We start from the raw sequence: 25,032 nt of genomic DNA, 5'->3' as shown, positions 1-25,032 counted from the left end.
TAATGATTCTAAGCTACAAATGACAGACATTTAGAATAATATATATATATACAGTACTGTGCAAAAGTTTTAGGCAGGACACCTGCCTAAAACCTTTGCACAGTACTATATATTTTTATTATATTATGTATATAAAGGATATACTGTATGTATATATTTTCCCCAAGTGGAAGCTTCCATGATCCTAATAAATTTAATAATTAAAAAAATATATATACAGTACTGTGCAAAAGTTTTAGGCAGGTGTCCTGCCTAAAACTTTTGCACAGTACTGTATATATGTATATAACTACCTTCGTTTTATGGCTGGGGTTGAAATAAAAGCGGTTGCGCGACGTCTGTAAACAGGGGTTTCCAGTGTAAAAGGGACAAATCAAAAATAGTTTGGGGGCTTAATGCACCATGAATCTGCTATGGTAGCATATAGACATATTGTTCCATTAAACACAAGAGTTGTTTTGGCTTAAAAGACAGCAGTTTCTTTTAAAGAGGATTACAAGAGCAGAAACAGCTTTTTCAGTCTTGTCTGTGTTTTCCGCCATATATATATATTTCAATAAATGGTTTTTAAAAGCACTTCAAATGCAATAATTATGATTAGTTTTAAACATGTTAATGTCCCACCAAATTATTTTTAAACAAGAATAAAGTAGTAGAAAAATGCTTGGCTTTATTAAATGCTTCATTGAGTGAGTCCACTCAAATCCGCTAAAGCTGCTCACTTACACACAATGAGTTGACAAAGCAACTGTTTAACAAGTTAAACGATAATCGACGCATGCGGCGCTTTGAAGTTCGTGTCTCTGGCAACATCAAACCTAAACATCTGTCAATCATCGTTAGCTTTAACAAGCAACTCCAGTGCATTGCCTGACGAACAAAGAGCAGGGAGAGGGAAGGAGAGTGAGACTATGCGATCGGCTCGGGACAGCTCATCTGTATTTGATTTTTTTTTACTTGAAAAAAAATCCGCGATGGACTGAGGGCGAGAAGTTTGAAGCGAAAAGTAGCGAGGGATTACTGTACCTCCGTGAAGTTAGGCCCCTCATCAGATGCAAATTCATATAAAAAAATGATGTCAGTCGTTTGCGCTTGTTTGTGCACTAAATGTTTTGTTTGTAGCGCAATCGTTCTGAGGTATTTACAATTCTTTTATAGGTGTATCTGAGGTGAACCAGCATCCCCCCATTTTTGATTAAAAATGCCAAAAAATTGTGCTTTGTTTGTGTTGGTTTGTGCTGTAAAAAATTTCATTTGTGCTGCAAAGGTTTTGTAGATATCATGCTTTTAATTTGTAGTGATGACGTCACGTAGCCCTCCATTTAAGGCGGAACGGAACTGCTATGGTGCCATTCGTTTGTGCTAGGTTTGAGCTCGTTTGTGCTGCTTTTTACAGCACAAACAAGGTACAAGCTAAGGATACAATACATTAAACTAAAATTTTAATCACTTTTTTGAAAAGCCATTTTAAACATGAGAAGCAGCATTAATATTTAACATACTCAAGAAACAACATCTTATTCTCTCTCACTTCAGAAAAAAAGGATTCCTCCAATTGCCATGCTTTGTGTTAAATGGTAACAGAGGCACTTCAGCGGCCATTAAAATTAGAGGTGGGGCCAGTGCCCCCGTGGAGACACCCCTAAAACCGCCACTGGCATGCTTTTGTCACTCAGCCACTACCTGTAATGTGTGATGCTGCCTTCACATGCTGTGGGAAATATGATCCTTACCATTTGTTAATTGGTAGTTATGAGATCCTGTTAATGTGGTTTTGTTGTTGTAGCAGAAAAATAAAAAATGAAAAAATAAGCGTAGCAGACACGGATTTTATTTTGGTTCGTTGCAAGGGCAAAACAATCTTAGACCTGTTATTTCATCAACAATCAAATTGCATCAAAATGCAAACGGTAAGTTTTTGGAATGTTTTAGCAACCGATTGGTTAAAATAAAACGATAATAATAATTCCCCCCCCCCCCAAAAAAAGTTCTTAGTTCTTAAAAGATAAACATTATATGAGTTAAAATAATTTGATATTAAAACCCCTTTTGATGTTTTCGTTTTTATACAATTTGTAAAATTAGTTTAACTAGTAGGTCGCCATTGTTGCAGGTCGGTATCGTCACATATTTACGCTGCCGGGCTTCCAGAGTATGACTCTAGCGACATGAACATGTCATTTGTTCAATCCTTTCAACTTGAACCCGAGAGGAACATTAATGAGCATGACAGCACTGTTGATATTTCACAAAACGAGCAGCAAAAGCAAAACGAACAGGAAAGACGGGTTGAGACGAGACAAGAGTAGGAATAAAAAAACTGTTCTTCAAAAATATGCTACACCGGCGAAAAGTCTACAAGAGGCGAATTTGACACCCAAAGTACTACCGTGCGCTTTCAACTTGTTGCTAAAGATGTCATAAGAAAATTCCTATATGTACTAATATCAATTACGGGTGGTTTCAAATACGCTACGTGACTAATGTGGTCAACAGATCAACAATCTGCTTTAAAGCCACCACAAGAAAACACAATGCTTAAAAGTATGAAAGCAAAAAGCATTTTGAGGCAATGAAAAGGTAATAAAAGACTCAATAAAAACACAAATAGTAAGTACTCGCCGCTTTTAACTGATGACCGAATGTGTTGGATGTCTAGCCGCGTAGAAGGAATTGCAGTAACCCGCTAGTATTCGTAGAGTGACGGTGAGATTCTACGTAATTACCCCCGAGCGTCCATAAAACATGTCGCCCTCCGTAGGTCAAAACATGCACTAAACCTTATAGATTTTTAAATAAATTGCAATATTTTATGTGTTTCTAATAACATATTTTAGTAAAAGAGAACAATTGTGGCTTAAGTCTTTAAGTCAAAGGTTCCCTTTAAAAAATTACTTTCTTACTAGGGTTGTTCCGATCATGTTTTTTTGCTCCCGATCCGATCCAGATCGTTTTAGTTTGAGTATCTGCCGATCCTGATATTTCCCGATCCGATTGCTTTTTTTTGCTCCCAATTCAATTCCAATCATTCCCGATAATTTTTCCCGATCATATACATTTTGGCAATGCATTAAGAAAAAAATGATAAAACTCGGACGAATATATACATTCAACATACAGTACATAAGTACTGTATTTGTTTATTATGACAATAAATCCTCAAGATGGCATTTACATTATTAACATTCTTTCTGTGAGAGGGATCCACAGATAGAAAGACTTGAGACTTTGTATATTGTGACTAAATATTGCCATCTAGTGTATTTGTTGAGCTTTCAGTAAATGATACTGTAGCCATGCCCAAATGCATGATGGGAAGTGGAACCATGACTGTGCGTAGTGCTACCAATTCATATATCTTCTGTGCGTTGGGAAATAACATAAGGTGTTAAGAAAACGATCAATTTCTACCTTACTTCCCCACATTGCTTCCCATGATATTTCTAATCGTAGGGAGAGGGATTTTAATGCTTTAGCCAATTAAAAAATGGCTCCAAAGGCTGACAAAATTCACTCTACTCATTTTACGCTGCCTTTTATCTCTCTATATAGGTAAAACGGCGCCATTACAGATTGAGCGCGACAATGCGTGTGTGGGTCGTGCAGTGCATGCATTAATTGCGTTAAATATTTTAACGTGATACATTTTTTAAAAAATTAATTACTGCCGTAATCGGGATAAATTTGATAACCCTACCTTAAGCCTAAACTAAAGACTCTGGATGAGTGTAACATATTATGTCTGTAACATTAAATACAATTAGAAAACGATTTAATTAAAAAATATATATCTATTAAAAAAAGGCATGGCCGATATTTTTTTGCCGATTCCGATACTTTGAAAATGATGTGATCGGACGATCGATCAGGACATCTCTATTTCTTACCATTCACAACTTCTTGTTCGCGCTTCACCATTTTGAAAAGTAAACAGTCGTCCCATCTGGGAAACTCGGGTATCATAATTAAATCCCAGTTTTCCAGTAAAAAATGTAACTTGAGTTCACATGCAATTTTCGACTCGATAAGTGGTATTTACCATAATTACGACATCACATGAAGGCAGCATAAGAGAAGAGGTGCACATCTTGTTTCACCTGTGTGCTCTGACATAGTAGGAGCGCATGCGCAAACTGAACAATCCTCTCTATCAACCCAATCCGCTCCACTCAGCAGTTTACATGGGGCATGGAGCAGATTACCAATAAGCGTAGACTACCTCTTACAATCCGATCCTGTGAATCCGATTGGCTAAAGAGTTTATAAGAGACATTTTTAGTTGTACTGGCCTTTCAATCGGATTATAAATGGATTTTTGGACCCATGTAAATGCACCCAATGAGTTAAAGGTTACAAAATCAATTTGACAAAATTGATATATATTAAGTGTCACTAACTTAAAACTCACTGAAAACCCCTCAAATTACCTAATTAGCAATCAATGACCAATTGCACTGAAACATGAGCAGCCCTCCCAATTTGGGTGGGTTCAGCTTTGACCCAAATAGTGCTTTTGCTAGCACGTGTACTTACAGGCCTTTGGGCGGACACGGGTGCCAGAGCCAGTGGACCCGCGGCGGGGGGACCCCTTGAGACGTGCAGTGCAGAGTTTGTCGGCTCCCCCTTGGTACGGCGCCCGGGTCTTTCGACGACACACCTTTTTCACCAATATCAGGACTCACTGACCCCACACAAACCACAGTGAAAAAAGTCCTTCCACAATAATCAACACCAAGAGTTGTTTTAGTCTTACCGTTAACTACGAGCGTTAACGTGAGATCCTGGTAGAGCCCGTGCTCCTGGATCCGTACTCGCACCGTGTATTTGCCAGCATCCTCTTCGGCCACGTCGCGTATGACCAGCGAATGGCCCTCTATGTGGTATCTCGAGCATTGTTCCGCCGCCACCATGCCGTCCTTCAACCTAGCAGCAATCCCGACGAAAATTTATACGCATTTACTTGTTTGCTTTTGGACAAATTTGACGTCTTACCAAATGACTTCGGGTGGCGGGAACGCTCGCAGTTTGGGTGTAATTCGGTATGATATCTGCCCCGCTTGAGCTTCCATGACGGTTCCCCGTCTGGGCTTCAATCGGATGAAGGGACGATCTGACGACACGTCAATTATGGTAAGAAACAATCATTTAGGAATAAAACTACGGTGAAATCATGACTTACCGTAGACGGTAACCGTGACTTTCTGCTGTTTGATTTTGTTCCCGCTGCTGACTCGACACGTGTAGAGGCCGCGATCGGAGCGTTGCAGCTTGGGAACGGTCAGGATGTTGTAGAACAACATGTGATCTCTGTGCTTCAGAAGCCGCTTGGATGTGGAGCCGTGGTTGCTCGTCTACAGAGAGATAAATCTCATTAAAGATACGTCATGAAAGCTCCTAAAGATAATCCTATTTTGACTGCTTCAAATCAAGATAGCTGACATCCAGTTTGATTTCAAGCATGAGTCCTTGAGATTTTTTTGTGCATCTGGTGATCATGGAAATGCGCACCAGTGTTGTTTTCGTCAACAATGGCGATAACGAAAATATTTTGTTTGACGAACAATTATTTTCATGACAATGAGGTGGTGACGACGACAAGCTACAAAGGTGACTCGGGAGACTAGAGCATAACGAGACGAATGCCAGTTTTCGTCTGACAACGAGACTGAAATGCGACATGGTTTCTCTCATATGTTCACAATGGTTGACCATAGACTTCACTATCAGTTGATGGGACACAGGGCCGATCCATAGGGGGTATTTCTTCAAAAACTTAAAATTCAAAGTTGTTCCCTGATAGAATCCCGATTAATTATTTTTTATACAAGTATAACAAAATTTAAAATGGCTATAAATTCTCGAATTTTACACTAGATGCACAAAAATCACCAAGCGCTGGGATAATCACCAATATTTTTATATTTTCAGGATCAATAGCAATACTTGACATATAATATGTTTTTGCCCCCCCCAAAAAAAAGCTTAATTTTTTTTTTTTTAATTGAGTGAAAGTTTTCAACACCTAATGAATCACTCAATTTTCACATCAGAAACTTAATACTTAAAGGAAAGCATGCAGAATCATCTTAATTTTACTCAACAAAAGCAAAATTTGCATTTTTCTATGTACAACCACAACTTATTTAGGTTGAATTCTGCTATTGTGTAGCAATACAAATTCCAACATGGCGGCCGTCACAAAGCAAAGAGCTTTTTAAGTTGAAAATTCTTGTAAATAAATGCTTAAATCGCTGAATTTCTATAGATATGAGCATAACACCATCTAGATAATTGTTTAAAAAAAAAAAAAACGGGCAGTTATCGGTCATTTTACGTAAATATTTCGGGCAAAAGCTACGGTATTGTGTAATCCAACATGGCTGCAGTCACAAAGAGCTTTTGAAGTTGAAAATTCTTGTAAATAAATGCTTAAATCGCAGAATTTCTATGATATGAAAGTAAAACAGTCTACATTCTTGGTTAAAAGCCAAAAACACTTTTATCATTCCTTTCACATAAATATTTCAAGCCAAAGTTACACTAATTTTATGCATTGATTTTTTTTTCACTGCGTTTCAAAGTGCATGCATGGTGCTACTTGAGATCATAATTACCTTGAATCCTCGACCAAATCACTCTTTAGACACTCCTGCCTGCTTGTATGCAGTAAAACCTTTGTCCTATTTCCACCCAAATCTGGCAGCGTGTGTTTAAGTTTATCACAATGAAAGCCAACTCAACGTTCAACCTGGGTCGGCCCCCTATGGCAGGGGTCTGCAAATCCAGCTTGTTTTCCATGTCTCCCTCCTTTAACATATCTGAATCAAATGATAGGCTCATCAGCAAGCTGTGCAGGAGCCTTATAATGATCCTGATTATTTGATTCAGGTGTGTTAAAGGAGGGACAGATGGAAAACAAGCTGGATTGCGGCTCTCGAGGACCGGACTCCCTACGGGAAGGCGTGGTGCAATGTCTGTGGGAGCTGTCTTGTCAACTGATGGTCGAGTATATAGGGTGACATTTTAATTAACTTAGCGTAGCATTCACGTTAGCATTAGCTTCAGAATGGTGAGCGTCCTTTTAAAGCACTGAGCAGTCTAAAGCAGAGCCACTTGGCTTATCTGGTCAGTAAGTCTAGAGTCTAGACTTACTGACCAGATTTGACCCAAAAAATTTTTTTAAAGAAAAGCTGTCCAAGCGTTTAACATCGTCTAGACTCTAGACGATGTTAAACGCTTGGACAGCTTTTCTTAAATTTTTTTTTTTTTTACATACAGTTCATGGCTTCTAGATAAGTTTACAGTAACTGAAAATAATATACTTATTTTTCTGCTGAGTGTGTATTATCATCACAAAGTTGGCGTTGTTCTCGTAGACGCTACAATATGTGCTCATCCGTCTGTGTTCATTTGGAATTGTTGGAAACCTTTATTTATTTTTGGAATAAAACGTTTGAAAATTACAAACGAAAACATTTTGAGTAATTGTCACTAAAAATTAGTTGAAATTTGGATGAGATTTCATCGACTAAAACTAGACGATGACGAAAAATTTTAAAATGACTAAAATATGACAAAAACTAATAGGAATTTTCGTCCAAAAGACTAAGACTAAAATGAAAAGGGTTGCTAAAAAGATGCGCACTAAATTTTGTGTCGACTGTTGAAACTGGTGTCATTGTATAATTCTTCCAAATTTTCTCAATGCTTTGGGATTGTCCAAAATGGTGGCTTCAAACAAGGATGGCCAACTTCTTGTTTGATTTAAAGCATATTTGTTTGAGACTTTTGTTGTGCGTCTAATTATGGCATAATAACACACCAAATTTTGTATAAATTGCTCAAACTGATGCTGAGGGATAATAAAAAAAAAAAGTATTTTCGACACCTCGTAATTTGCCCAAAATGGCTACCGTAATTTTCAGCCAATAAACTGCTCCTTTAATCCCTCATTTTGATCCCTGCAGCGTATAGTCCAGTGCGGCTTATTTGTTGATTCATTTGGATAAATAGGTAACAGTTTATTTGACAGCGGTGTCATAAGACTGTCATAAGACCGTCATAATTATGACATGACACTGTCATGGGCGTTAATGAATGCTTATGACAGATCTCATTAACTGCCATCCGGCAAATTATGTCACTAACTCCATTTAAGTCCAGCTCGATCTTTTATATCCATTCAAAAGTGGGATAATTTGCCGGATAACACATAATGACATCTGTCATAAGCATTCATTAATGCTCATGACAGTGTCATGTCATAATCATGATGGTCTGATGACAGTTTTATGACGCCACTGTCAAATAAAGTGTTACCAAATACCATAACTAGCAATTAATGAAACAATTGGAACAGTGACTAAAGAAAGAGTTAGCACAGAACATGAATTTTGATTGTTATTTACATCTGCAACGCTGCAATGCATGGTAGGGGGCATGTTGGACGACAACAGTGTTGACAGGAGGTGGCAGCAGAGGTTGACTGTCTCCCCCATAGGAGCAGTGATGCCAAATGAAGCTTTTTGAAGCAATGAAGCTTTGCAGCCAATTGATTCAAAGCCTCATGGTTGTTCATTTGGTCTTGGACAGTATTGTGATGCCGCCATAAGCTGAGTGACTTTTGGGGCAGGGGGCGGGGGCACAACTTGTTGATGACCCCGAAATGCAGTGTCAACAATAAAATTAACTTTCAAAAATATTTATAGTAATAAGTTGAAAATGAGCGTTTTTTGTTTCCCATCATTCTTGAGAGAAATGCTTAGGACAGCTATACTTTTTGCCAAGATCGTCATCCATTGCCAGTGTCGTGCCAATGTAGTTACCCCCGTCAAAAATTGTATCCCCTGCGCGAAGCCACTGTTCTGCACTGATTTGCTTGATTTCCATGTTTTGGTGATGTAGTTATCTACGAGATTTTAAAACATAGCCCTTCCATCAAAAAAAAACAAAAAACTTTTTTTTACTCGTAGGATGACCTATAACTGTTATTACAGTAATTCAAGTCCCGTATGGAGTTTCTCCGGTTTAATAAATGTCGATGTCCAAAATATATTACTGTGGCTTTTTCCTGGCTTCAATTAATTGTTTAAGTTGACATCACTCATAACTAATGTGTGTGTGCGCTCCCGCGGCCAGGGGATACCATTTTTGATAGGGGTAACTACATTGGCAAGACACCGGTGGTGGCTCTATTGTGCAAATAGCGTCTTTAGGGGGCAAATTGAAACTCCGCTCACCATTTTGACGGTGGTCTCTTGTGTTTCATGGTCCACATTTTCAATCACTGGTTCTTGCTTAGTGGTTGTTGTCGCTTTTGAAAGCTTCGGTTTGAAAAAATTTTGCCCTTTTCGGTCTTCGGGTGGTGCTGGCTAAGCAAAGCAAATGACCGTCTAAGGTGCTAGTCACATGATCTGTTCGAAAAATAATTTTGTCCCATTATAAAATATCTCTTTTCTTCATTTCATTCATTTTTGTTGTTTGTTTTAGTGTTTTACAACTTTTATAGACAATATTTTACAGGAAAACTCTTAATTTTAAAATCAATATATAGAAAGGTCAATTAAATGCAAGTAAAGTTGCCGGCAACCAGGGGGGCCTGGCCCCCCTTTAACTCCGCCTATGGATGCTGCTGTCAAATAAAGTTTTACCGGTTAATATCTTTTGGTGTAAATATCCCAATATACAGTGAGGACAGCTGCGGCTTAAAGTGCACTGCGTCTTATCTCTGAACAAATGCCGTTTTCGTTCAAATTTGGTGGGTGGTGGATTATAGACAGGTGCGCCTTATAGTCTGAAAATTACTTTACTTCAAACCAAGATAGCCAACTTCCTCTTGGATTTCAGGCATGTATTTTTTCTCATTCAGTGAAACTGGTGTTGGGAGCTAATTTTTTTTCAAACATCTTACATATCCTAAAATTTCCTCAACATTGGACTTGAAACCAAAATGGCCGACTTCCTGTTCAAATTGAGTTCTAGATTATTGAGACTTATTTGTGCATCCTTTTCTGATAGACATGTCCAAGTTTCGTGTCAATTGGTTAAACAGTTATTGGGAGGTGGGGCCAGGGACGCTGCCAGGGATTTTGGGCCCCATGAAAAGATATCAATTTGGGCCCCACCAAAAGTGCCGTGACACACACACACACACACACACATTTAAAGTATCAACTACGTAATTTCCTGGATTCTGGTGAATCTTTACACACTAATTTGTGCATTTTCTGCATTAATTTAAGATGAAAATATATTTATGTAAACATACAGTGTAGAGAGCAATAATGAATAGACTGATATAATCTATAAGAAATGTACTGAAGGCCATCTTTTACAATCTAAATATATTTTATTAGAAATATTCACAAAGCAAATAACATAATGAATGACTTAGAATAAATGTTTTGTTTGAACTTAACTATACTATAGTCAAGGGCGTAGGTTTGCATAGGGATGGTAGGGACAAAACACTACCAACTTTTCAGGATGCTTAAATTGTCCCCACCAACTTTTAAGCAGCTTTATTTGCCTTATGTAATGACTTCAGTTATATAGGTTATTTATATTGTCTTCCCATATGTTTAAATTGTTGTAATTGACCCTACCATTATTAAGTGAATTATTTTGATTATGTTTGGATTTACATGTACATCTTTTCACTTGCTGAATGTGCCGGTCCATTTTTTCCTCCTAAATGCACCTTTGATTGGCTCATGATTTAACCCTCACACACACCCACATTAGATATTAGAGATATGAGAAGTTTAATTTTTCAGTCAGCAGCAGCCACTGTTAGAAATGTAAAATGACATCATTGTTTTGGAAGAGGGTAACACACCATTAATTTTGCTACTGTAGGTCCAACCTACATCAGTGTTAGCATGGTATAAGTGCGCATCGCTGCTCCCGTTTTGATTGAAGGAAGGGCGGACCAAACCATTTAATGAAAATACGGGGGTTGGGGGGGTGGCTGGCAATACATATGCTCTCTGGGTGTTTACTTTTTGCCAAAAACAAAACAAGAAGACGAAACCCTTCGTTTTATTCCTATTAAAATTATAATGATAAATATTTAAATTTGCAAACGATTAACTAATGTTCTAATTTTCTTTGTGGGCCCCCATCTATACGGCACCTCTGGGTGGGGTAATTTTTCAAACCTTCCTTAGGCTTTTGCACCACTATTTCATGCCTAATCTTAACATGTGACATTAATGTTAAGAATAATATTATTAGGTCAATTACATACCTTTCCAGGGTAGTCCCAAGACATGTTAACCCTCGTGTTTAGCTCTCCAGTGGCAGTGCAGTTGAGCACTAGCCTCTCTCCTCTTAAGGCCTGGACGTGACTGCTGGTGTTCAGATACATTTCCAAAATGCTACTCACTGGGACAACACACAGGAAGAAGGATATGTGGCATCTTTCAGAATAAAAGCAAAGCATCGTTATTGAGTCAGCAGACCTGGCCTGTGGACGATGTATTTGCGCGACTTGTACGCGATGCCGTCGATGAGCGTCTGGCAGAAGAAAAGTCCAATGTAGTAGAAGGTGGGAGTGCGGATGGTGAAGCCGCGCTTGCTGTTCCATAAAATGTTCCGCTGGTCCGGACTCAAGCTGTAGTTTGGGTACTGTAGGAGCAATCAGGAAAGAAAAATGCAAATTTACAAATGGATTAGTTTTTTTCCTAGAAACATAATCGGACTCAGACTGGGATTTTTGTATGGTAATTTGATTAGACTTTACTAATTTCTTTTTTAATTTATTTTGGTTGTAAATGTATTGTAATTTTTAATTGAAATTCAGTGGCGGTTCCAGGATTTTTCTGAAACAGGGGTCAAAAAGGGACCACATGTAACTCTCAGGGGCCAAGTGTCGCTACCATTTTTGTTCAGTGTTTGTTTCGGTCACCAAGGCAATACGCAGAATATCCTGCATGTAGAGGTACAAACGGCTGGTTTGTGCTGTAAACATTTTTGTTTGTGCCACAACGGTTTTGCAGATGTTACGCTTTTAATTTGTAGTGATGGCGTCACACAGCCCCCATCTCCAATGGAACGGAACCGCAATGGTGCCATTGGTTTATGCTCATTTGTGTTGCATAAATTTTCGTTTGCGCTGCTATCGTTTCATAGATGTTGAGATTTTAATTTCGAGTGATGATGTCACTCGCAGCCATTCCGTATTCTCAGTGGCGGACTTGGCAATTTTGGGGCCTAAGGCGAACATATCCAGGGGCCCTCTTCATGGGTCAGGGGTTAAAAAGGTGAGAAGAGTGTGGAGGAAATATGTTCCGGTACACTAGGGCTGTCCTAAACAACAAATTTTCTACTGATTAGTCAGCCGACTAGTTTTACGATTAGTCGACTAATGTAATAATTTTCTGTCTTCTTTTTTTTTTTTTTTTTTTTACTAATTTAGCAATGAAATTTTTGTTGATGCTTATTAATTCACAAAACCATTTTGGAACACTTAAATTCTTTATTAAAGTACAAATAATCATGTAAATAACAATAATTAATCACAAATAAACAATGAGGTTAAATGCTGATAGCATTTAATAGGGCAAAAGAATGGAAAGTAAACAGATTCAGAACTCTGACTTTGCCTTTCCAACATTATTCAAAACAATTCTAAAAAAAAATTCTAGCATTATTATTATAGTATACAATCATATTTGTCATAAAGAGTGTCATTTGAGAGCTATTCTTAGTGTAGAATCTGTATTTTGCAGTATTTACTCAACATATTATAATATTAATTCTGAAGTATGTGGGATTAACTCCAGAAATCGTTATTTATATGACGAACATGACGTGCTTTTATTTTGAAATGCTCACCGGAGGTACGTTCGCTAAACTGCTAACCGAAAGCTTTACACTCTTCGTACACATTCTTCGTCATTGCTTGTGGTGTCACTAATAGATTTAATCTTTTTTCGTTAGCAAATCCTGTTAAGCAGCTGTTGAGTATTATTGTATGACTGATTGGGACTGTACTGCATTGTTTCGCCACAGGGTGTGCTGTCTTGTATTTTATGTTTGGTGTGAAGAAGAAAGTTAAAAGAGGCATTAGTGGTCTGTTCTCAACTTCTCCCTCACTGCACTTTGGCTCTCATGGAGAGCACGTTCGCTCATGTGTTCGAAATAAACTATTGCCGACGTGCAAAGTAGCAAGTGAGCTGTAAAAATACCGAGCTTAGTGGCGTGAAAAACGAGAGAGATAAGTGAAGCTCACGAACAGCTAAGCGGAGCTAAGCAAAGCTAAGCGACTGATCCGTCGTCGTGGAACAGTCCATTGTAGTGCGTGTGTGTGGGGGAGAGATAATATAAATGCAGCATTCAAATGCCTTTTTTGTTTTGTTATTTGTTTGTTTGGTATGCTGACATAATTATACATGACTAATAGTTGGGGGTGCTGCCAGCTCCGGTGGCCCAAGCCGTTGCTCGTTGGGGCAACGGCAGCTGGTTGGGAGCCCCCTACTGGGTGGGGGCCTAAGGCGATCGCCTACTTCGCCTGAATAGTAGATCCACCTATGCGTATTCTAATACTGCATTAAAGGAAGGTGGCTACTTGGACTTATCCCACTCAGATACACAAATGAAGCACACATGATTGACACTATTTCTAGCTATTTTAAATCAAAATGGGGGGCTGGTTGACCTCAAATTGACCTATAAAAGAATTGCAAATATCTCAAAAACAATAGCAGCACAAACTAAACTTTTTACAGTACAAACGTATCACAAACGTCTGACATCATATTTATATGGATTTGCATCCAATGGGGGGGGGGGCAACTTCACAGAAGTGTAAAGTTTGTGATAATTTGTATTTAATCATGCTGCATGCAAGCAGTGGCGTAGCAAGGGTTCCCGGGGCCCCCAGGCAACAAGTAACATGGGGCCCTTCGAGCATGTGCAAGTAAGGGGGACAGTTGGACTTGGAGCAATAGAAGAAAGAGTAACAACAAAAAATACCACCATCGGATGCGGAGGTATATACCTCTGTGTGAAATCAGTTGTCAGATTGGCCCTACGACCTACCAAATTCAAATTATTCCGTAAAAACCACTGATTGGTGGACTACCGACCGAAATGAGTATTAAATTTGCTAATAAAATTGTTTAGATTAGTTTAAATGCATATATGTTATATTTTTCTTATAGTGTATTCGACGAGGAATACGATAGACCCATTAATAGACTTTTTTTTGAAAAAAATCTCCATTTCTTTAAGTAGTCACACGAATAATGAGATGGCCTGTGGAAAATCAACGTAAAACAACTCGGCAAGGATTTACCAGAGATTACTTGGTGAGTCACTCTTTAAACAATCATGTGGTATTAATAGCTGATTGGACTTTTTTAAACATGTAAAATCTACGTGACATGGCTAGTACTGATTGGGATTGATAACAGAGTCATTAGATAATCTGCCAAATGATTCCATGTTATTGAAACACTCCCTACACTTGTTGCTGCGACAGTGAATTAAAGCTGCGTGTGCTTAATCTGTTGGCCTTCTGGGGGCCCCTGCTGGCTGGGGGCCCTAGGCAATTGCCTGGTTTGCCTAATGGGACGCGACGCCTCTGCATGCAAGTAAGGATACAATACATGGTACAATAATTTTAATCACTTTATTGAAAAGCCACACTGCTAAACTCAATGTCTTTCGTTAACGGCGCTCAACATCCAATCCATTTAAAGTGGGAGGGATGGCAGCGAATGAACGAACATTCGTTGTCACCCTCCCACCTCAAACAGATAGAATGTCTACTAGAGATGAACTCACTAAAATTCACAGCAGTTTTCTGCCAGCCTCTCAAACGAATTAGACGTCTATCGCTGTCAATGGCAGCCAACGAGTTAATTGCTTCTATTCTGGCTTCCTCCCACAGAAATGACTCTCTTCAGTTAGTTTCCTGATTGGCTAAAATGTCTTTCCATAGCCAGAGTGGACACAGAATGACCCGCGGTATTTTCGGCCTCCAATATCCGGTCCTTCTATATCACTCCTGAGAGGAAAAACCTCCATCCAGATGCGGGCGAATCCCGGCGGGGTCTTCTCGCTTCTTGTCATGTTGCCTAGATCCTTGCGTAACCTTGTTGTGTTCTGGGATATCGTGGCGAGGAAATGTTTACACGCATCGGCGAAAAGCCTCCCACCCTCTCTCGGGGGAACAGGTAGGAGCGAGGTGACCCTTTTCCCAGCGCCCTCTTTGCCCTTCTTACCTAACGCGGGCCGGTGGGTAAGAGGACAAGGGAGTGCGGCCGAGACGTCCGAGGAGTCAGGATGTGGGAAACGTGACTCCGGGTCCATCTCCTCGCATCCTGTTACTACAGGATATGAGGACGCTTTTTGACCAAGGGGCTGGGAAGGGGGGAGCGTCACTTTCACAGCCTTAGCGTGAGGCGGGCGGGGGGCCTCGCGGGTATTGTTGTATCGAGCCAGCTCGAGAAAAAGAAAAGGCCTTCCAGGAAAAAAACACTCCAAAAGCCTGTGACAGTCAGTGGATGAAGGGAAGGGTGGCAGCTATTTTTAGAACGATTCCCTTTTGAGCAGAATGAATACATATTGTACTGTACAAAACGTTTTTAGACGTCACATAAATGTATGTGCTTACGGCTCATTTTGTTGTGTGGTGTCTTTTCCAGAAAGCACTTAAAAAAAAAAAAATAATAATAATAAAATCTTTTCTGGTTTGCTAAATTAGCAGTTGGCGTCACTTGATGCTAGTCCAGCTCACCAATGTGCAAATACAAATTTTGGAAACACTTTATTTGATAGTGGGTTCATAAGACTGTCATAAGGCAGTCATAATTAGGAAATGGCACTGTCATGAGCACTAATTAAAGGTGTAACGGTACATGTATTTGTATTGAACCGTTTCGGTACGTGGTGCTCGGTTCGGAACGGTGGCATACCGAACGAGTTTCTGACATCATGTAACCCTTACTTTTCGAGGCTGTGAGTCGATCGGGTTACAGTTTCTTTGTGTAGATTACAGTTTCTTTGTGTAGATTATATTTACTCCGTCTTCTCTACTATAATGAGGACCAACACGGTAGGACAGTATAACCCAGAAACGTCAACGGCGCGACAACGTAGCCGCCGCGAGTACGCAGTGAAACGCGGGTGTTAAAGTCAATCAGCCAATGCACACCAGTCGCAGTGTGGCCGCGTGTTAGACGTGTCCCAGAAGCGGCTCAACACGACGCACGAGAAAAGAACAGCAGAGTATATTATTTGACGCGAGATACGACCCTCCTGCGTCAATACTACTACCGGTAGCTAGGATCGGGCAGACCAGAAGTCACTCGTGTAAAAATACGGTGGATCCGGTCGGTTTTCTAATAAGAATTTCTAACTAATATGCAATCGTAACCCACTTTTTGAGTCCATCAGATCTCTTGAGTGGTAGATCGGGGCACAGTTGACTTGTCTTTGCTGATTTACTCCTGTCTTCTCTGCTATAATAATAACCAACACGGCCCCGTGTTCAATACAAAACCCTTCTACCACAACAAAACAAGTAGGAACTAATATTCACATAGGAACTAAAGTTATACAACGTAAAATATAAAATATAAATGAATACTACATCGCATTTGTAAAATATAAACACATAATAAAATAAATAATAGCCCATTTAAATAAAATAAATTGAAATGAGCTAAAACACCTGAAATTAAATAAGAATTATACATAGATCATGCTTACCGGTACATTAAATGTATTACTTTCTGTTTGACGCTTTAACTTGAGAAAATCCACCAATAATGCTTTTGAAAACCGATCATAAGAAAAAAAAAAGGATTCATTGAGGCATTTCATTTGTAAAATACATGTTTAAATTTTTTGTCGTTGGGATTGCTTTTCTCTTTAGCACAGGACTTATTTTTTCTTCTTTCTTTCAGAAAGAAAGCTAACCAATACGCGGGGTCTGAAAGGAAAATTGTTGTTGGATTATCTTTAAATACCCGCTACTTTTTGAGCAGAATTCTAGCTTTGTATAGGCTAATGCTCCTATTGTTGAAAGCACAAAGGTGTGTAATAAACAACTAGCACATTTATATTTTGCATTTTGTTTTCTTACTGTACCGAAAAGGAACCGAACCGTGACCTCAAAACCGAGGTACGCACGTACCGTACCGAGAGTTTTGTGTACCGTTACACCCCTAGCACTAATGAATATTTACATTAAGCGTCATCTGGAAAATTATGTCACTTTTGAATGGATGTAGTAGATGTACATTGGACCAGTCTTGTTTTATCTGTCTTGTCTGTCTTGTCATGACAATGACATAAGGGCCTGCCTCCCATCATGCTTCAGTATTGCGATTCTGCTCTCTTCTTACCTATTGTTGATGATGTTTCAATTTGTGTGTCGCAGGATGATGACATGCACAGGGCAGGTGTTCGCCAAAAGAGCACAAGTCTCCTTGCGTTTTTGTCTCACAAGTTTTTTTTGTTTTTTTTTAAGCCCACACACGGTTCACTACATTAGTAGCCCATTAGAGCACCGGTGCCCTTGCGTTTTTGTGTCACCAAGACTGAGATAGGTGATATGCACCATCTTGAAAGAGAAGGAAGCCCTTAGAGCAGTAACACTTTCATCTCCCTCGAAAGGTAAAATATATATTTTTGGTCTTTTTCCTTTGCATTATGTTCTATTATCTACTTCACTCCAAGTATTAACGGTTAATTTAAGTATATGGGAGGATTCAAATATGTTTAGCTTTTGTTTTATTTTATTTTTTTTATATTTATTTCACCCTTATTTTAAAATTTAATGTGGCGTTTCAGAAGTGCTTGGGACGAATTAGGGCATTTACATGGAAAACCTTTCAGGTTACATGACTACTTTCAGAACCAATTAATGTCGTAAATAGAGGTACCAATGTACTTGAAATAGGATCTTTTCTATACAAATAATGTTGTAGGATAATTTTCTTACCTGAAAAAACACTACAGCACTGAACGAGTTAAAAATAAAATTAAATAATAGCGAAAAGATTTGTTTTTTTTAATACATTTAAAATAGTAAAATATTCCTTTGGCATAAATAAAAGCAAAATATGTAAATTAAATTATTTAATAAAATAGCAAAACACACATTAAGAAATGGATTTTTTGAATCCATTTTTTAAAAGAAAATTTTAAAACAATTAAAAAAAATTTTTTTTTTTTTTTTAGTTCTGTCCTCATTTGTTTTTATTTTTTGTTTTCAAGTACTTTCTAAAAGATTAAAAAAAAAAAAAAAAAAAACTTTCATATCCCATTAAACGAAAGATGTCCATCTGAATCTAAAAATACATATATATTTTTTAAAAATAGATCACATAATTTCCGGTCCCGCAAAAGCCACCAGAGGACAACCTCCGGATGTTGAAATCACGTCGAGTTAGAGGATGCTATTTTTAGAAATATCCCGTAAACGCCTCCGAGCTGTTGTGGATTTGTCAGTTGAGGAAAACTATTAAAAACACATGTAAAGATTTTCAAGTCGCATGATCAGAATAAGCAACAGCCTCCTAAACTGAAACTGAACTGCTTGATTACGAATCTTCTCACTTGATATTTTTGCTATGGTGTTCTTCCTCTTTCTTTTCTTTACCAAGACTTGACTGTTATTTTATCAATGGCGACTTATCAAGTAGGAAATGAGCAATTTGTTACATAATGAAGTGAAACAACAAGCTATTTTGGGTGTTTCAGTAACGTAACACGTCATAATGTGATCTTTTTTTAATCCCTTTATTGTAAATCCAACCTTTCTATGTATTCTGCTTGTTTGACAAATTCTCTCATCTGACAACTGACGTGGCAGCCAGTGTATTATGATCCGTTCTGAGACAATGGCGCGCACTTTAGGGGGCTGACGGTAGCTACTTGGGCTTCCTCCTGCCAGCTGTTTTAAGCATCACGGTGAAAAAGTTGGCGGCAACGAGTGCTACTATGTGTGAGGCGGTGGGAAGTGATGCTGGCCAGGGTCCAACGGGGCACTTTGGACCCAACGTCCTGTCTCCAGCCGGGTTCAAAACAAAACAAAAAAAGATCGGAAAAAGCTTGTTAAGAAATAGAAAAAGTCACCTAAGATAATAATTTTTGTCTGTGCCGTTTGACTTATTTGTTGAAAGAAACAACTGACTTCTTGTGTATTTTTGGTGGCAGGTTCTTGAGACGTTTTTGTGGGCCTACTGATAATGGGTAAGTCTACCAAGTTTCATGTTGCTAGGTTATATGGTCTTTGGGGGCTAAATTTTTAAACGCAAAGTGAAAATATTTTACACACAAATACTCATGGAATGACGATTTGCTCCGCCCACACATAATGAAATTAAAATCTCAATTTAGTTACATAAAAATGTCTACTAAACATTGTATCAATTCCATAGCAATTAAAATAAATTTCCAGTAATATCTCATATCTCTGAAGAACCTCTGCTAATAGACTAAATGACTGACTAAAATGGCTGTCTTAAATCAAAATAGGGGACTTTTTGTGTCTTTTCAGACATGACCATTTGAGAGTTTTTTGTGGGTCTACTCGAGACGGACACGCCTACCAAATTTCATGTTGCTAAGTGAAACAGTTCTTAAGTAATGGATAAGTCTACCAAGTTTCATTTTGCTAGGTTGAATGGTCTTCAGGGGCTAAATTTTTATTTTTTAAAATTTATTTATTTTTTAACCTGTCCTGTTTAGCTGTTTGACACAGAGAATGGAAGTCTAAGTGCCCGGATAGTCTGAACAGTTTTAATGTTTCACATTGAGAGTCTGACATACTCCCATTGTGATAATTCAAAATACCTTTTTATTATGACAAAGCAGCGAACAGGAAGGGATTATGGGGGGACAGAAGAAAAGAAACACAAGAGAAGAAAGAAAAGAAACATATACACAAACAACAACAAGAAATACATTGAACATCTAGACTAATTACTAATATGCTGGTACCACCGTCAGCGAGATGTATTTCCGGTTTACACCATTTGGGGGCCTATTGGCCAGTGAAAGAGGGGGACGGGGGTGGGGGTGTCTATAAGCTAAGTGATTGAAAGGGGTAGAGTGTACACAAATCCGTTCTGTGATCTAGAACCCACTAATTGTGTGAATCTATTATGGGTGTAAGCCCGTTGGCGACCAACCCTACACAGCCCCATCGCCAAACCCGGCACCAGGACCCCCAACCCGAGCATGCCCTACCACGTCCAGCAGCACGCGAGCCCCACCGGACGCGACAGCCACGCAGACGGGCGCCAACCCAGGGCCACGGCCCTAACCCAGCCAGCCCGGGGGGGGGTGGGGGTCCAAGCGCAGCCCATCCCTCCTCCCGCAGCCCAGCAAATTAGCCATCGCCCCCCCCCCCCCGCCCCCGGGATCCAGGGTGGTCCCCCGGGCCTCCCGCGCACCCATCAACCGGCCTTCAGGGATGGATGACAGGAGGGGACGCACCACCAACCCCACGCCTACCCCCACCCCCGCCCCCCACCCGGGCCACGAGCCACAGGCGGGGCTACATTTTTAAATGCAAAATGAAAATATTTTACACATAAATACTCATAAAATGACAACTCAATTTAATTCCATACAAATGTCCACTAAACATTGTTTCATTTCCATAGCAATCAAACTAAATTTCCAGTAATATCTCATGTCTCTGAAGAACCTCCACTAATAGACTAAATGACTGACCAAAATGGCTGTCTTAAACCAAAATGGCAGACTTCCTCTGCCTTTTCAAACATGACTTCTTGAGAGTTTTTGTGGGTCCACTCAAGACAGACAAGCAAACCAAATTTTATGTTGCTAAGTGAAACAGTTGTCGAGGGCAGAAATTTTAAAATTTTAAATTTTACATTTCATCCACAAATGCTAATAAAATTAATTTTGCAGCCATGCTTTGCCTACACAGTGACTCAAGTTCTTAGAAGTTCAGCATCATCCATCCATCCATCCATCCATCCATCCATCCATCCATCCATCCATCCATCCATCCATCCATCCATCCATCCATCCATCCATCCATCCATCCATCCATCCATCCATCCATCCATCCATCCATCCATCCATCCATCCATCCATCCATCCATCCATCCATCCATCCATCCATCCATCCATCCATCCATCCATCCATCGCTTAATCCGGGGTCAGGTCGCGGACCAGCATGTTTAGCATATATGGTTCTAATTTGGTTACGATTGGACAGCATTTTCTTTCAAGTGGCTTAATTCGACATTACATTACTAACCTTGACCAGGGTGCTGGTAACGTTGGGGTGCGTGACCCTGCATGGGATGACCAACGGCTGCTTCTCCTTCATGTACAACACATCGGGGCTCATCTCTGGATGGTCCACAAATGGCTGCCGTCTGTCTGAAAGCCAAACACTGGCGGTCAGGGACCCCAAAAACACATGCACACCTATCTATGGATTCATAAAATAGGTGTTCCACAGAGCTCAATGTCAATCCCACTTTCATGCAATCATTTAATGTCATTTACTATAACGGTGTTGTGTGCCATATTAGACTGTTTGTACTCTGTCGGTGGCTGCTTTCACTATTGTGTAGTCTGGAGTGCTCTGTTGTCATTGCCCCCCACGACAGCCATCTACTGACCCACACCCCCCCTGCATTGATGGCTAATGGCCGCCTGCCTTACACAATAAACACGCAAATTGTTCATAGGCAATCATAGCGACGTATTGTTTGTCTTAGGGGCCCCCGAAACAAAAGTACCCCAAGGACCAGCTACCGAGTTGGGCTTCCTTTGATTGCTAATGGACATAGAGGGCAGAGATGCTCTCTGGGGTCGAGGGAGGGGCCGACTGCTGCAGACTTTGTGCCTCCTCTTTGCTCCGGCGGCAGCCTTCATCTTATCCTCGCACGCACGGTCGCATACCTTGACCGCGCGCCAGTGACAATCCCCCCCCCCGCCCTTCTCTGCCCCGCCCCCCTCACACAACCCCTGGCCTCCTCCCTTCAAGCACAGGATGCTGGAGCGGGGCAGATAAGGCTGATGCCCTGCATGGGAAACTCTGCCCAGGCTTGAGGCTTTCAACAGCTGGCCTGTTGCACTCCAAAAAAGATTTGTATTTATATACAAATATAAAAATATATCCAGACCGACGCGAAGGTGCTGAAACTGCGCTGGAAGTGTTTAGAGATCATCGGCTACACTGTTTTTAGCACATCCTGTTTAAAAAGCTCCCGCTGTTTGCTGAAAGTCAAACTGAAATTTTTACAAACTCCCGCCCTCCAAGTCAAAATGAATTGGATGTTCATTGCTGTCAAGGGAGCCAATGAATTGAGAGTAATATCTCGAAGTGTGTACTTGAAATTATATCAATTTTCGACCACTATTGAACAGTGCACCATTTCATAGATGGGATCAGCCCAGTTTGTGAATCCGAATTTCCTGGGAGAAATGTTTTTATACATTTTGTATACTTAATGTACACATAATTATGACAAGATTCTGTAGGTCTTGAAACATTAGTCAAAATGCTCAAAAAGACTAGTGAAGACATTTAGAAACGGTGTACAACTGCGGAAAAACAAGAATAATCTCCTTTAAGGCAAGTGTCATCTTACCTGCCACATACACGTAAACCGAGGTCTGCCGTTGTGTTCGGTGTCGGTACCGGCACAAGAAGGAGCCGGTGTGGTGAGGGCCTGCTCCGTCGAGCAATCTTAGGTGACTGCAGTGCAGCCGTTGGGACTTGCCGCAGCGGGATTCTTCCATGCGCAGTCGGTCGCGAGGCAAGTTGGGCGGGAAGGACCAGGACAGCTCCCAGCGACCCCTGGACAGCAAAGAAACATGCATTTGTTTGAAGGATGGGTTGGAAAAGTGCAATACATTTGTGGAACATGTTGATTGGGAAGCTATTATCCACTGAATGCTCAGAATGTGGCATGGAAATTTGGCTAATAACTTGCGTTTGTTGGTGTAGTGATTAACAGTGGTAAATGACAATGGTTTTCTGAAGTGTCACTAAGCCAATGAGGTGATATCCTTTACAAAACTATGCCATTTTTAATGGGGGGCTCAAAGGTAATAGCCATTTAATCATGAATTTCTTTGACGATGATAATTTGAGGAATTTATTTAAAGAAATTTGCTCACGTAGTTATTCACTAAGCGGTGAACCTTGGTCCACACTTGCTTGTGAATAGCTGATAATAAAAGGAAAAATCTTTTTCAAATATCTGTTTCTAAGACTGTTATATCGAAGCTAAACCAATGCTAATTGTTAGCCCTTATATGGCGTTTTTCATTGCTTGTTAGCATGTAGCTATTTTTTGGTTTTAAAGTGACCTGCAGTTGAGCTCCAGGGTCTGGTTGAGCTCCAGGACCAACTGTCCGTGCGTCCCCTCCAGCACAGGGACGGCGTATTTGCCTTTGGCCTCCTCGTCTACACCTGTGGGACACAAGCACACGGTTAAGGCGGGCGGCACCACGGACACCCCCGGGCATCGGAAAACATCCCGCAGTGCCGTTTCCAATAAAGCCCAAAGGGAAGTGGTATAAAAACAGAACGTTACAGTGAGATGGATGGCCGCGACCATTCATTGTCGTCCTAATGGCTCCCCGCAGATGCCTCATTCGTGGCAAGTAGCCTTACTCACACTTCCGATAGTTTCCTTCAGTTTGACATTAAGTGACACATTCTCGCTCATATGGTAAACATGCGGGTGTGGACGTTCCCTATTCCAATGAGGACAAGGATTGGACAAAGACTCCTTTTAATGGAAAGTTTTCTAAAAACGATAGAGTTTATATATATATATATATATATATATATATATATATATATATATATATATATATATATATATATATATATATATATATATATATATCTACTGTATATATAAAACAAACCAAATTATAATAATTTTGAAGGTAACAAACAACAGATAAGTATTGTAAAATCTGCTGCAATTTGTGTTAGATGCTTAAAAATAAACACTCACCCCTGTAAATATTCTAAAAAAAAAAGTGATGAATAAAATAAAACTTTTTTTAGTCCTAATTAGTGAGGAACTCTAAATATTCTAGATGATTTTAACAATAAACCTTTTAGACAAAACATAGATATAAACTTAGACGAGATATCAATTAAACAACATTTTCAAAGTTATTATATATTTAAATTTTCAAAATAAAATTTTTAAAGTCCAAAAAAATTAAAACAGAAAACTATATTCACTTTAATAATCAGTTTTACTAAATATTTTTTTGAGTCGAGAAAAAAAACAAACAAAAACAGAAAACTATATTTACTTTAATAACCTGTTTTACTAAATATTTTTGGGAGGGAAAATCACAAATACAAGCAAAATCCTAAAAGTCCAAATTAAAAATTGTATTGACTTTTATTTTTGCAACTGCAATGACAAGTTAGAAATATTTATGTAAAAATGATATGATAAGGTCGAAACAGAACCCCATAATCTCTCTAAAAATTGCAAAAATTGTAGCTCACATTGTTTATACATTTTTTTTTAAATTGCACAAACATTTACAGTTCCTTCATAAAGTCATCACTTTAAAATAATAATTTAAAGCACAATTATAAAATAATGAAATTTCGATGACAAATTTACAGATGCAGTATCATTTTCTTAAAAAGTGTAATTGTATACATTACTGTTTTTTTTCCTTATTTGTTGAAATTTAAAAGACGCCATTTCTATCCACATTTCAGTCCCCTGAAATCCTCTTGGAAAAACTTGCATAAAATCCACATGCCCCCACAAAAATGCATCAAATGCACCCAAAGCGAGCCATTGCTGACTGACCTTCGGCAAAGAGCGCGTACAATCCACAAAGCAGAGAAGTGAGCAGAAAGTTCATCGTGTTCATCAAATTGCTGATAAAAGACTTGGGCCGCGTGGGTTGTTAATTCCTTTTTTGGATGACGTTGTGGAGAAGCGACTTCAGGGTCTCATGAGCGACGTGTTCCCGTCGTTTGGGCTCCCCGGCGCGGATTTATAGAGTTCCCACAGTGGGGGCCACCGGAA

General features: G+C 39.4%; 1 protein-coding gene across 1 annotated transcript in view; it reads right to left on the bottom strand.

The window, feature by feature from the left end:
• The window catches only part of flt1 (fms related receptor tyrosine kinase 1), a 65,512-nt gene extending 40,512 nt beyond the window's left edge, over positions 1–25,000 (bottom strand). Inside the window, exons 1-10 of the mRNA XM_057824190.1 lie at positions 24,811–25,000; positions 23,324–23,426; positions 22,600–22,808; positions 21,255–21,379; positions 11,463–11,628; positions 11,249–11,385; positions 5,180–5,351; positions 4,993–5,110; positions 4,754–4,923; positions 4,534–4,681 (exon numbers count right to left, since the gene is read on the bottom strand). Coding sequence (XP_057680173.1) covers positions 4,534–4,681; positions 4,754–4,923; positions 4,993–5,110; positions 5,180–5,351; positions 11,249–11,385; positions 11,463–11,628; positions 21,255–21,379; positions 22,600–22,808; positions 23,324–23,426; positions 24,811–24,874 — 1,412 coding nt within the window. The 5' untranslated portion in view covers positions 24,875–25,000. The remainder of the gene's footprint in view (positions 1–4,533; positions 4,682–4,753; positions 4,924–4,992; positions 5,111–5,179; positions 5,352–11,248; positions 11,386–11,462; positions 11,629–21,254; positions 21,380–22,599; positions 22,809–23,323; positions 23,427–24,810) is intronic.
• Between the last annotated feature and the right edge of the window lie 32 nt (positions 25,001–25,032).

The sequence above is a fragment of the Corythoichthys intestinalis genome, chromosome 20, assembly GCF_030265065.1.
Source record: "Corythoichthys intestinalis isolate RoL2023-P3 chromosome 20, ASM3026506v1, whole genome shotgun sequence".
Classification (NCBI taxonomy): Eukaryota; Metazoa; Chordata; class Actinopteri; order Syngnathiformes; family Syngnathidae; genus Corythoichthys; species Corythoichthys intestinalis.
Note: the sequence above shows the minus strand (reverse complement) of the source record. Positions and strands in the feature narration are given on the sequence as shown.